At 58.2% G+C, this 13,077-nt stretch overlaps 1 protein-coding gene across 3 annotated transcripts; it reads right to left on the bottom strand.

Annotated features, from left to right (window-relative positions):
• Positions 1–5,056: 5,056 nt before the first annotated feature.
• On the bottom strand, positions 5,057–12,733 carry LOC147648639 (extracellular matrix organizing protein FRAS1-like). Of its 3 annotated transcripts, none has more exons than XM_086867265.1 (8): positions 11,775–12,733; positions 10,842–10,950; positions 9,234–9,448; positions 8,105–8,255; positions 7,693–7,800; positions 7,367–7,526; positions 6,916–7,037; positions 5,057–6,828 (listed from the first exon to the last, which is right to left on the bottom strand). In XM_086867265.1, exons 1-8 carry the CDS (start codon positions 12,360–12,362, stop codon positions 6,815–6,817), a joined length of 1,467 nt encoding a protein of 488 aa, XP_086723391.1. In that variant the 5' UTR covers positions 12,363–12,733; the 3' UTR covers positions 5,057–6,814. The 3 variants fall into 3 exon arrangements, with proteins under 3 accessions (XP_086723391.1, XP_086723390.1, XP_086723389.1); XM_086867264.1 differs by having other exon boundaries at positions 10,842–10,968; positions 11,775–12,357; XM_086867263.1 differs by having other exon boundaries at positions 6,657–7,037; positions 10,842–10,968; positions 11,775–12,358.
• Positions 12,734–13,077: the final 344 nt, after the last annotated feature.

Genomic DNA, 13,077 nt, shown 5'->3' with positions numbered 1-13,077 from the left:
CCTCTGGCGGACGCGGAGCGCCCGGTGCGAGCGCGCCGCCCCCGGCGGCCCCGGGACAGCGGCACGAGGGGGGCGAGGCCAAGGAGGGGCGGGGCCGGCTCAGGGGCGGGGGCACGGAGCGCGTGCGCAGCTCGGGACAGCAGAGCGCGTGCGAGGCGCGGGGCCGCCTCAGGTGTGCGGGGCGGGGCCGGCACAGGTGCGAGGGGGGGGACCGAGGCCACTTAAACACCGGAAGGGCGGCGGCCGCCATTTTCTCCGGGAGGAGCCGGCTGCGGCCGCTCCGGTAAGGCGCTTCTCTCTTTTCTGCTTTTATCTCTCCATTCTGCTTTTATCTCTCCTTCCTGCTTTTATCTCTTCTCTCTGTCTCTTCTCTCTCCTCTGCTTTTATCTCTCCTCTCTGCTTCTTTCTCCTCTCCGCTTTTATCTTTCCTCTCCGCTTTTATCTTTCCTCTCTGCTTTTACCTCTCCGCTTTTATCTCTCCTTTCTCTGCTTCTTTCTCCTCTCTGCTTCTTTCTCCTCTCTGCTTTTATCTCCTCTCTGCTTTTGTCTTCTTTCTGCTTTTCTCTCCTCTCCGCTTCTCTCCTTTCTCTGCTTTTATCTTTCCTTTCTCTGTTTTTCTCTCTCCTTTCTGCTTTTATCTCTCCTTTCTCAGCTTCTCTCCCCTCTCTCCTTCTCTGTTTTTCTCTCTCCTCTCTGCATTTGTCTCTCCTCTCTGCTTTTATCTCTCCTCTCTGTTTTTCTCTCCTCTCCTTCTCTCTCCCGTCTCCTTCTCTCCCCTCTCTGCTGTTCTCCCCCGTCTCCCCTCGCACCGCCCGCCCCCCCCTGCCCCCGCCTCTGTTCCTGCTCTGTTCCCTTACAAACCCTGACTCCTGTCTCTGTTCTTCCTTCTCCTTCTCCCTCCATCCTCCCGCCCGTCCCGACCCTGCAGCCTCCCGTTATCCTCGCCTGTGCCCGCTCTTACCCTCCCTGTCCCCCTTCTCCTTCCTCTCTCGTCCTTATCCTTTCCCTCTCTTCCTCATCCTCCTTCTCTCTTCCTCACCCTCCTTCTCTCGTCCTTATCCTTTCACTCTCTTCCTCATCCTCCTTCTCTCTTCCTCACCCTCCTTCTCTCTTCCTCACCCTCTTTCTCTCGTCCTTATCCTTTCCCTCTCTTCCTCATCCTCCTTCTCTCTTCCTTATCATCCTTCTCTCGTCCTTATCCTTTCCCTCTCTTCCTTATCCTTTCCCACTCTTCCTCATCCTCCTTCTCTCGTCTTTATCCTTTCCCTCTCTTCCTTATCCTTTCCCTCTCTTCCTCATCCTTTCCCTCTCTCTTCCTCACCCTCCTTCTCTCTTCCTCACCCTCCTTCTCTCGTCCTTATCCTTTCCCTCTCTTCCTCATCCTCCTTCTCTCGTCTTTATCCTTTCCCTCTCTTCCTCATCCTTTCCCTCTCTCGTCCTTATCCTCCTTCTCTCTGTCCCTTTCTGTCTTCCCCCGCAGCCGCGGGGCTCGGGGCGCCGGATAATAAAGCCCCGAGGGCCGGAGCCGGCGCCCCCGGCGGGAATCCCCTCACGGGGCCGGAGCCCGCGGTGCGGGTCCCCCCACGCACAACACGGCCCCACACTGCCGGGTGTCCCCACATCACACTGGGGGCTCCCGGGGGGCTTAGGGTGGGCCCCCTCCTCCGGAGGGGTCTGGGGTGGGGTAGCGAGGGTTGGGGGGCTGCGGGGGGGATTGGGATGGGGGGGTTTGGGAAGGGCCCCCTCGTTAGGAGGGGGTCCCGGGTGGGGGGGGAGGGTTAGGGGGGGTTTAGGGTGGGCCCCCTCCTCTGGAGGGGGTCCTAGGGGGGGTGGGGGGGGGGGGTTTGGGAAGGGCCCCCTCGTTAGGAGGGGGTCCTGGGGTGGGTGGGGGGGGGGTTTGGGAAGGGCCCCCTCGTTAGGAGGGGGTCCCGGGTGGGGGGTGGGTTAGGAAGGGCCCCCTCCGGAGGAGGGGGTCCCGGGGAGGGGCGGGGGGCGGGGCCCCCTCCGGAGGGGGGGGCCCGGGGTGGGGCGGGCTGGGGGGCTCCGCCCCCCTAAGCCCCTCCCACTTCGGGCCCTCCCCTCCGGAGGAGGCTCCGCCACCCGGCCCCTCCCCGGGACCCCCTCCTCCGGACCGGGGCCCGGGGGGGAGGGGGGGCGGGGTGGGTGGGGGGGGCAGCAGGAGGGGTCACGTCACTCTACACCACAATCGCACATTTGTGTCTAACGACAGCACTCCCCCTCCTATTCCCCCCCACCCACCCCGCCCCCCCTCCCCCCCCGGGCCCCGGTCCGGAGGAGGGGGTCCTGGGGAGGGGCCGGGTGGCGGAGCCCCCTCCGGAGGGGAGGGCCCGAAGTGGGAGGGGCTTAGGGGGCGGAGCCCCCCAGCCCCCCCCACCCCGGCCCCCCCCTCCGGAGGGGGCCCCGCCCCCCGCCCCTCCCCGGGACCCCCTCCTCCGGAGGGGGCCCTCCCTAACCCACCCCCCACCCGGGACCCCCTCCTAACGAGGGGGCCCTTCCCAAACCCCCCCCCCCACCCCCCCCAGGACCCCCTCCAGAGGAGGGGGCCCACCCTAAACCCCCCCTAACCCTCCCCCCCCAGGACCCCCTCCAGAGGAGGGGGCCCACCCTAAACCCCCCCTAACCCTCCCCCCCCACCCGGGACCCCCTCCTAACGAGGGGGCCCTTCCCAAACCCCCCCATCCCAATCCCCCCCGCAGCCCCCCAACCCTCGCTACCCCACCCCAGACCCCTCCGGAGGAGGGGGCCCACCCTAAGCCCCCCGGGAGCCCCCAGTGTGATGTGGGGACACCCGGCAGTGTGGGGCCGTGTTGTGCGTGGGGGGACCCGCACCGCGGGCTCCGGCCCCGTGAGGGGATTCCCGCCGGGGGCGCCGGCTCCGGCCCTCGGGGCTTTATTATCCGGCGCCCCGAGCCCCGCGGCTGCGGGGGAAGACAGAAAGGGACAGAGAGAAGGAGGATAAGGACGAGAGAGGGAAAGGATGAGGAAGAGAGGGAAAGGATAAAGACGAGAGAAGGAGGATGAGGAAGAGAGGGAAAGGATAAGGACGAGAGAAAGAGGATAAGGAAGAGAGAAGGAGGATGAGGAAGAGAGAGGGAAAGGATGAGGAAGAGAGTGAAAGGATAAGGACGAGAGAAGGAGGGTGAGGAAGAGAGGAGGAGGATGAGGAAGAGAGGGAAAGGATAAGGACGAGAGAAAGAGGATAAGGACGAGAGAAGGAGGGTGAGGAAGAGAGAAGGAGGATGAGGAAGAGAGGGAAAGGATAAGGACGAGAGAAGGAGGATGAGGAAGAGAGGGAAAGGATAAGGACGAGAGAGGAAGGAGAAGGGGGACAGGGAGGTTAAGAGCGGGCACAGGCGAGGATAACGGGAGGCTGCAGGGTCGGGACGGGCGGGAGGATGGAGGGAGAAGGAGAAGGAAGAACAGAGACAGGAGTCAGGGTTTGTAAGGGAACAGAGCAGGAACAGAGGCGGGGGCAGGGGGGGGGCGGGCGGTGCGAGGGGAGACGGGGGAGAACAGCAGAGAGGGGAGAGAAGGAGACGGGAGAGAGAAGGAGAGGAGAGAAAAACAGAAAGGAGAGATAAAAGCAGAGAGGAGACATAAAAGCAGAAAGGAGAGATAAAAGCGGAGAGGAGAGATAAAAGCAGAAAGGAGAGAGAAAAGCAGAAAGGAGAGATAAAAGCGGAGAGGAGAGAGAAAAGCAGAGAGGAGAGAGAAAAGCAGAGAGGAGAAAGAAGCAGAGAAAGGATAGATAAAAACAGGGAGGAGAGATAAAAGCAGAAAGGAGAGAAAAAAGCAGAAAAGAGAGAAGCGCCTCACCGGAGCGGCCGCAGCCGGCTCCTCCCGGAGAAAATGGCGGCCGCCGCCCTTCCGGTGTTTAAGTGGCCTCGGTCCCCCCCCTCGCACCTGTGCCGGCCCCCCCCTCGCACACCTGAGGCGGCCCCGCGCCGCGCACGCGCTCTGCTGTCCCGAGCTGCGCACGCGCTCCGTGCCCCCGCCCCTGAGCCGGCCCCGCCCCTCCTTGGCCTCGCCCCCCTCGTGCCGCTGTCCCGGGGCCGCCGGGGGCGGCGCGCTCGCACCGGGCGCTCCGCGTCCGCCAGAGGGTGCCCTGCGGGGTCCCGGGCCCACACGGGGGCTCCGCGGCGGGAATCGCCGCCGCCATCCCGGACCCGGAACCGATCCCGGACCCGAGGCCGATGCCGCCTCGATGACGGAGAGGCGGCGCCGCCCGGGACCTCCCGGCAGTTCCCAGGCGCGCTCGGGCTGTGCCCCGTGGCCCCGCTCCTCATGCGGCCCCGCCCCCCGTGCCGCCGGCCCGGGACTCTCGCTCGGCGCCGGGCGAGCCCCGGCCCGGGGGCTGCTCCCGGCGGGCTCCGCTCCGAGCCCTGCGCGCTGCGGCGGGGCCGCGGCTCGGGACGGGGTCTGCCGCGGGGCAGAGTCCTGCCGGTGTCCGCCGGCGGAGCGGTGCCGCCTCTCCCCCGGCCGGCCCCGGGTGGCGGGTCTCGGGGGCGGCGGAGCACGGCCGGATTGGGGTTGAGACAAGGCCGGGGGGACTGGGCACTCCCTCGCCGGGACTCGACTCCCCCCTCCTGCCGCGATGCCGGGACGGGGCTGACCGAAAGCGGGTGACGGAGCCCACAGCCGGAGCAGGGATGCGGGGGTTCGGGTCCTGCGGGTGTCCGCCCTGCGGTCCCGGGCGGTGCCGCCTCTCCCCCGTGGGGCGGATCGGGCTCGGTCCCGGGCTCGGCATCGCGGCGGGAGGGCGGCGCCGGCTGCGGGAGCGCTGCGGGTCCCGGTTCGGACGCGGCGCCCCCGCCTGGGCCCGGCCGGTCCCGCAGCCCCGGAGCGCTCCCGGCCCGGGCCCCCCGCTCCGCCGGCCCCGAGGCCGCGGCGGGGCCCGAGCCGAGCTGGGCGCCCGCGTCTCCCTCCTTCCCTTCCCCGGCGCAGCAGCTCCGTGGGGCTCCGGCCCGCCGCGCCCCAGGGGAATGAGGGAGACCGGCGGGGCGGCGCAAGAAGGGACACCCCGATCACAGCGGGTTTTGTATTTTAGCTTTACTCTCTTCCGGAGGCCAACGAGGAACCCGGCTGCTCCTCGGCTGGCTCACGGGGGTGGCAGATGCCTTCGCCACCCTGCCCAGTTAAGCCCGGGAGAGCTGGAGCAGCACGGAGGAAGGGCGGCGGTGCAGTCGCTAAGACGGGAGCAGGGGGAATTGACAGCTGCCCCTCCTCACCAGACTAAAAAAATACCCGTATGACTTGCAAGTGCACCTGCTTCACTTCCCTGCCCTGGCCCTGGCAGAGGCCGCCGCTGTCCCTCGGTGGATGAAGGTTCCTGACGGTGCAGCAGCGGCCGCCCGCCGCCTTCGGGGCGCCCCGGGGCAGCTCCACCTCGCTGTTCAAGGGGAGCTCCTCGGGAGCACGCACCACCCAGCGAGGTGTCCTGCCTTTGCAATGGCATTAATTCCTTCAGGAACACGAATAAAGTGTTTTTAAAGAGCTTTCTCATGAGTGCCTCAGGGGAAAAAAAAAATGAAATTACGGGACTAACATCCTCATCTTCATTTCTTGTATCAGAGGTGAAGTGTGAAGGCCCAGAGTCTACAATTCACCAAGTGTTCGGGAGGTCCTGGACAGAGGAGTCCATTTTGGGCTACCAAAAGCACTGGGTACTCCATACCTGGTAGAGAGCATCCACCTTGAGAGTAAATCCATCAACTCCGGGCATGCTGCTCACCGAGTGGAACTCGGACAGCTGGGAAGCAAAGTGGGCAGAGTCAAAAGGCACAGCGTGGAAATACTTACCCGTCACTTCTGTCTGGTTTCGGTGCTGGAAAGTCAGAGAAGTGTGGTGAGGGATGCTGTCTGCTTTCCCAAGGGAGGCTGGAAGCCAGAGCCCCACCAAACACCTGTGTCAGGGATCTAGTCCGAATGCCCCATCTCCACACGTACACGTGGGCACCGATTGAGGAACACACTCAAAGGGTGGGGGAAAACTGATCTGGTGTTCACAGCTGGCAGCAGCAGCAGCAGCAGCACAAAACATCCCCCACGGGCTCCCTTCCTCATCCCTTTGCAGCCACCGCCTGCCGGTTGCCAGAGCAAATCCCAAACGGGAAGAAGCAGGAGCAGAGCACTCACCAGGAGGAGGAATCGGTGCTTCAGGTACTTGTGGGGCTGGATGCAGCCGTACTGGGGCCCCTGGTTGTAGACGGTGCCCGTGGGGTCGAAGAGGGGCACGTGGCCAGCCCTGCCTGTGCACAGGTAGACCTTCTCCAGCTGCAGCTTGTAAGCGGCGTTGAGGTTTTGTTCGGGGGGCCAGAGCACGCGCCGGTACAGGATCTGCCCGGGGGGAGGTCGGGACAAAGAGGGGCAGGTGAAATTTCCCAAGCAGGAAAACGCTGCCAGAGCCAAGTGTCCGTGTTCAGAAGGGTTGGGGTTGTTTGGGAAGGGCTCGGTGTGTGGGAGTGACAAAACGCGGTGCCAGAGCACGCTGTTCTTTCACAGGGCTGTAAGATGTCAATTACTGCTGTAGAAGAGGCAAAGCTACACGTGGGTTCTGCCCTTTCCTCTCCAGGGAATGGAAGCTGTGAAAGCAGAAATGCTGGGCACAGGCAGAAGAGGAGAGGTAAATCCTACCCTTGGATAAAGCCCCCTTGTAATCCATTTCTGCCAGAGACCTTTCCGATTTGGTGGGGTCCATTAGAAAAACCTTCTCGTTGTTACAGAGCTGAAACTCTGTGTTCAGGGAGTAAACAACTGGAAGTGGGCGGTTTGTCTGCCGGAAGGCGATCGGGATCAAAAACCTGCAACTGGGACAAGGAAGGAAACAAAGGGGAGATGAGGTTTGGACGGGTGTGCACCCCAAAGGGGCCGAGCCTGCCCTCCTGCCCTCTTACCGCTCGGGAGCGTGAGCCGGGCAGGGCAGGGCAGGGGCTTGGCTCCAGGCTCTGCCCACGGCAGCGTGGGCTGCACCGTGCAGGGCATCAGGAAGATGGTGTATCCTCCAGAGTAATCCTTCCTGGGAACAGACAGAAGACCCTGCAGCCACCAAGCACAGCTCAAAGCTCTTCACCCAGGGCAGCACCTCTCCCTTGCCCCAGCAATGTCATCCAGCAGTCCCCGAGGGACAAGTGTGACTCTGGGATCAGTCTATCCACAGGCCGCACTGCTGGAAACATTCCTTTCCAAGAGGCTGAGCTGATTTTTCTCGCAGTACAACGGTGCTCCAGCTCTGACCAAGCTCCTGAGCATTCCGTGCTATTGCTGGCGTGGCTGCTGGAGGGGTGCCAGGGAGAACGTGCTGCTGTGGGGGAAGCTGCTGGAGGGGACTGCACCCCCAGCCCTCACCTGTTGTAGGAGCTGGTTGCTCTCCAGAGCTGGTAGGGAGAATCAAAAGTCTGAGCGCTCCACAGCAGCTGCAGGGCAAATTCGATGCCTCCCAGGTGCTCTGGAGTTACCAAAGAGGACCTGACACCTGGCAGGCTGTGGTGCTCCATGACAAACAGCCCTGGGGGAGGACAAGGAGGTGACGGGAGGCAGAGCGCGGAGAGGCCCCACCTCGCAGGGGCAGAGGGGCTCCCGGCGGGGACGGGGACTCGTTCCGCTGCCTGTGCCGTCAGAGCAGAGCTCTGTGTGACCCTGCTCTGTGTCCCTGCCAGGATCGCTGCCCTCACCTCTGAACTTGGCCTGCGTCTTGAACTCGATGACCGGCCGGCCGTCCTCGCGGATGTAGATGGGGATTATCTGCAGGCAGGCCGAGAGCGCGCTGTCCGTCTGGATCCCTGCAAGGACAGCAAGCGCCACTGGGAGCCCACACAGCACACTCGCTCTCCTCTGCTGGGCTCTGCCAGCCCCAGAAGCGCTTGGGACACCTCCACAAGGCAGGGTTCAGCTGGGATCAGCCTCCAGTGAGCCAGCTGCACGCTCCCTCCGTCAGCCACCGGCTGCCTAAGCCCCCCGCAAGCACAGAGGAAGGCAATATTCCGAGTTCCCCGCTCCCTCAGGACTCTGGGGGCAGTGCAGGAGCTAAGGGGAAAACATGAAGGAACCACTTCTTCCATAGCCCTTGGAGCGCCTCAGGCTCACCTGTCCTCCAGAGAACGGTGTCGTAGAAGAAGGAGAACTCCATCTCGCTGCGGTGCTCCGGGGAAGCCCAGCCCCTCGGTGCCGTCACACAGATGTAGGACACGTAGAGAGGGACGTGGACTGTCAGGAAGGACTGAGCAGAGTCCCTTACCTGGCAATAAAACCCCAGAAAGGGGGTTATGCGCCTTGCAGTGAAGTCAGAGGTGACTCTGGACGTTCTTTACGTGCAGGTACCTCAGACAAACCGGCGTTGTAATGCGGGGGCAGTGCTAAGGCTCCCTGGGACCATGGGACAAAGGAACTCTGGGCACAATTTCACCTCAAAACCCCCCTGATTTCCAAGGCTGTGAATTAAAAATGAGCAATTCTGCTTGCTCAGGCCTCCCAGAGCTCTCCATTTATTATCTGCAGAGTGCAGCTGTACTTTGCAGGCCCTGGAGAATTCGGGGAGATGTTCCAGCCTGGCTGGGGCCAGGCTCCACATGCTCCACTGGGCAGTTTCTCCGGCCAGGCGGCTCCTCTGGGTTTGTGCAAACAATTGGAGCTATAAAAGGAAACTTCATGAACTAGTTCCAGGCTGGCAGGAATTAAGAGAGATGATGCTGGTCCAAGCAATTTAATGGGAGAGCCTGGGGGAGATGGAGTGGGCTGCACGTGGATAACGCAGCCAGGAGAGGACAGTGAGACACCCCAAACAGGGAAAGCCACTCGTTTCTAGAGGAACATTTTTGGCTTCTGGTCTCTTAATTAGGGAATGAGCCAAAATATCCCATGTTGTGGAGCATGGCCTGAGCCGCCTCTGCTCATTTCTATTGGCCGAGAACACAGTCAAACTTATAAAAGGGAGCCCAGCTGAGAACGTTTTGTATTTCCAGTACGGCCCTACATTAAAAGAAACGAGTATTTTCCTGGCACTCTGAAGATTTAGAGAATAAAATAAATGGAAAATGAATGAAATGGAAAATAAATGAAATAAATGCACACAGCACTGTTTTCTTCCAGGTGAGGGTGGGGGGAAAGCCACGCTCCACCTGTGCAGGGCAGAGCAGCAGCTCCACACACGGCAGAGCTGTGCCTGAGAACTGAGAGAGATCTGGGATACCTGGAGAGCTCTGGATGGGCCTCTCACCTGGAAGTCAGCGGTGACAGAGCCCCCACAGACATCAGTTAACTCGGTCATGTCGTAATAAGCGTCGAAGGTCCAGATGCAGCTCTTGAGGTTGAGGTGCTGGTACAGCTGGATGCTCTTGGGCTCCCTCACCGCGGGCTCCAGCTGGTAGGGGCGGTCGTAGCCCGGGCCCAGCACGAAGCTGTCCTGGGTCACCTCGTCTAGGAACCCTGCCTCTGAGGGAGAGAAGTCAGGACACTGATCCCTCCCCATTTGAAACAGCCCGAGACCAAGAATGGAGGCCTTGTTTCCTAATTATCACCACCTTTATAACCAGCGCTCGCCTGCCCCTGCAATACACAGGCACAGGGAGGGAGCTGCAGTTATTTACACAACAGAACAAGTAACATACCAAATTAAACACCCAGCACTATACCTCACTTTTGGAAACAAAACCTGGGCAGACACTTTAGTGTGCAAAACCCCTGTAAGAATAAAACCTGCTTTAAATATCTTAGGCATCAAGCCACAGACACGCCTATGAAATTCAGTGCAGCAGTGACAAAAAAAGGAATTATTTCCTTAACCTGTGAATAATCACCTCTAAGATTCTGTGATGCAGTTGCCACTGCACACAGCCACAAGCGGCCTTTTTATTAACAGGCAAAAGAACAAAGGCAATCCCAGTTTATCCCTTCTGGTCTGCAAAGAAACAGAGACGGGAGAGATGCTTCTCAGAGGAGCATGGTAAAAAGACACATGGTGTAGAATATGGAACAGCTGGTGGTTCAGCATCTCTTCCACTGCAAGATCCAGGGGATAGCTGATGATACCTTGGAGGCAGGAGTCACAAAAGCTGCCGGAGAGGGAAGACAAAGGAGCTCAACCCTATCTGCTCTTAGGTTTTAGCACTGTGACCTTTACCTTAACTTACAGTTAAGTGTTTCTGACAGTGTAAATCCCTTTTGTTTTGATTTTAACAGAGTGCAAGAATTCAGTGATGAAGTAACAGTGGCATACAGCCTTTCATTTCCCCTGGTCCTCTCACCCAGCAATGAGGACTCACAACAACAATACAACAATAAATAGTTATAGAAGGTAACTCACTTGTGCTGAAGAGTCCTTCAGAAGGATGGGAGCCACAACTGAGGCAGATCCTTGGACAGATAAGCCAGAGGTGCTTAGGCCTCGTGTTTCCCCCTTACCCCAGAACCAGCCCCAAAAGGGGAACACAAAGTTCACAGGCTTCTCTTTGAAATTAACGCCATATAAAGAACAAAACATCCTAAAAAAGCTACATGTCATACAAATAAACCAGCTACCTTCTCTATGCCTTGAATCTATTTTTTTTCCCCCCTGTGTTCCTCCTTTCCATCCTTCTGCGTAGCCTTGTAGCAGATAAATCTGTTCAATAAAGGGCCCAGCTGACTGTGAGCAGAAGGCAAAGCAGAGGATTTGTCAGCATGAAAACCCACACTGCAAAGATGAACGAGCATCAGGGGCAGTTAAAAATCTGCTAGAAATTAGTGCTAATGTCACACTACCCTCTCTTCCCTGTTTTCCATATCCAAAAGGAAAGGAAGTTGTGCCTGAGCCAGAAAAGCTAAAAGGGTCGGGCAATGTGCTCACCTGCCATTCCACACAGCTGGGTGTGACTTAATGCACCAAACACAAGGGAATCGTTGCCAGCTGGGCAATAGACACCACGAAGCACACAGCTTTTCCGTGCTGTCAGCAGCTGCAAGGGGAGGATTGCCTCCGAGAAACATACCAAAACAATGAAAATAAAAAAAAATACAAATTAACATCTATTTCCACCACACATGTTTAAATTTATATACTATATTCATTTATATATGACAAGCAATATATAAAGTATCAAAATAAATTATTTTAACGTGTATACGTATGTTATTATATATTAAATATATTACATACATTTTAATGATATATATTCATTATGTATATAATACATATATAAAATAAATATATATAACATATATATTAAATATAAATCTGTTTGTATATATTGGCATTACTTCTATTTCTTTACTTTTCTGGTTGCACATACGTCTATATCTTTATATACTTAATATACATTTCTATGTTTTTATGTTTGTTGTATTTATTTAAAAGCCCCGAAGCTAACCTAATAAAAACCAAACAGTCCCTTTATCTTACACGGTATTTAAAAATATTTTAATATATATTTTTTATCATATTTATATACCTTCTTGATATACAAAACACATAACATATCCTAAAAGATATCATATTACCATCTATACGTACAGAAATCATATTATAGATTATAAATCAACATATATGTATATATTTCTATTACTTATTTTTACGCCTACATATATATATTTTATTTTCTCTATATATTTATAGATATATAGATTTATATATATTTTTCTTTATATATTCATTCTTTCAATATTTTATTTATTTGTATTTTTCCTATTTATCTAAAAGCCCTGCCTCTAACTAAATAAAAAACAAGCAGGCCCTTTATCTTCAATATTTTTTAATATCTATTTTGATCATCTTTATACTTACAAATATATACTCGGTTGATAAGCTGCCCCAGCCCCGGCCCCCGCTCTCACCGTTCCGACACACAGAGCAGCCGCCTCCTCGGGCTGCTTCGGTCCCGGGGCCGGGGAGCGACCGTTCGGTCCCGATGCCATTGGGGTTTCCGCCATTGCCCGGGGGGGGGCCGAGGGGGAGAGAACGGAGCGAGAGGAGCGGCGGCGAGGTACGGGTCGTCGCGAGTGCCAAAAGCCCCAGAACGCGGCCGCGGCAAGGACTCCGGAAGAGAGAGGCGTCTTCACCGCTGCCTGTCGGCGCCCGACCTGCTGGCGCCCGGCCCCGGCGCCGCCGAGCGCACAGCCCGTGTCCGCACGGCAGGAAAAGCCGCGGAAAATTGCGCCGGAGCGGCGTCGGCGCCGGGGTGTTTGTCAGGCAGTAAATCGCACGCACCCACCGCCCGGGGTCCTTCCATTTTCCCGCCTTTTTGGCCGCCATCCTTGGGAGGTCAAGCCGGCCACGATCGGGCAGCCATCTTGTGCGTGGCGTGACGTCACTTCCGCCCTTCCTCGCCGCCATCTTTGTTGTGGCTGAAGCCACTTCCGGCACAGCGGCCATCTTTGTTGAGGCAAGATTAAGGCCCCCGCTGCTCTCAGCGCGTCTGTCTAACTTACTTGCCTGAACGAAAAACCTGCCGACGCCGACCGACTCCGAGCACTCCGCCCGATTGTCCGCCGCCTTTCCCGGGGCGAGGACGATGGCGGCGGGGCTCAGCGGCTCCGTAGCTGGGTGGCGGCCGCGCCTGCGGCGGCAGGCATTGGAGCCAACGCCTCTGCCGGGGTCCTCCCGGCCGGCTCCGGAGGTGGTGGGGGGGGGCCCGACTCAGCTCGCCCGTGTTCGGCTCTTTCCGTCCTGCTTCGGCTCGGCTCTTTCTGGCCTGCTGCGGCTCGGTTCGGCCCCCTCCGCTTCGGATCGGCTCGTCCCTGCTCGGCCCCCGCTCGGCCCGGCCCCGCCCGCCTCGGCGCACAGCTGCAGTACCGCTCGGTGCCCACAAGGCGGCAGCACTGCCGCACAGCTCAGCCCGGGGCGGGCGGGGGGGCGCCCCTGCACGTGCAGAGAAGCGAGGCAAGAAACCACGTGTGCAACCCCCTTCCAAAAACTCTTCTCCGAGGAACGCCCCAAAACCCACCCCCCATCGAAACTTAGCAAGCCCTGCCTCTAACCAAATAAAAAACAAAATACCCCTTCACTTAAATGTAATTAATATTTATTTCTATCATATTGACCTATATTTATACACATAGATATAATGCATAATCAATATAAAAATATA

Source organism: Cyanistes caeruleus, chromosome Z (genome assembly GCF_971803275.1).
Source record: "Cyanistes caeruleus chromosome Z, bCyaCae1.hap1.1, whole genome shotgun sequence".
Classification (NCBI taxonomy): Eukaryota; Metazoa; Chordata; class Aves; order Passeriformes; family Paridae; genus Cyanistes; species Cyanistes caeruleus.
This window is presented reverse-complemented; position numbering and strand designations above follow the sequence as displayed.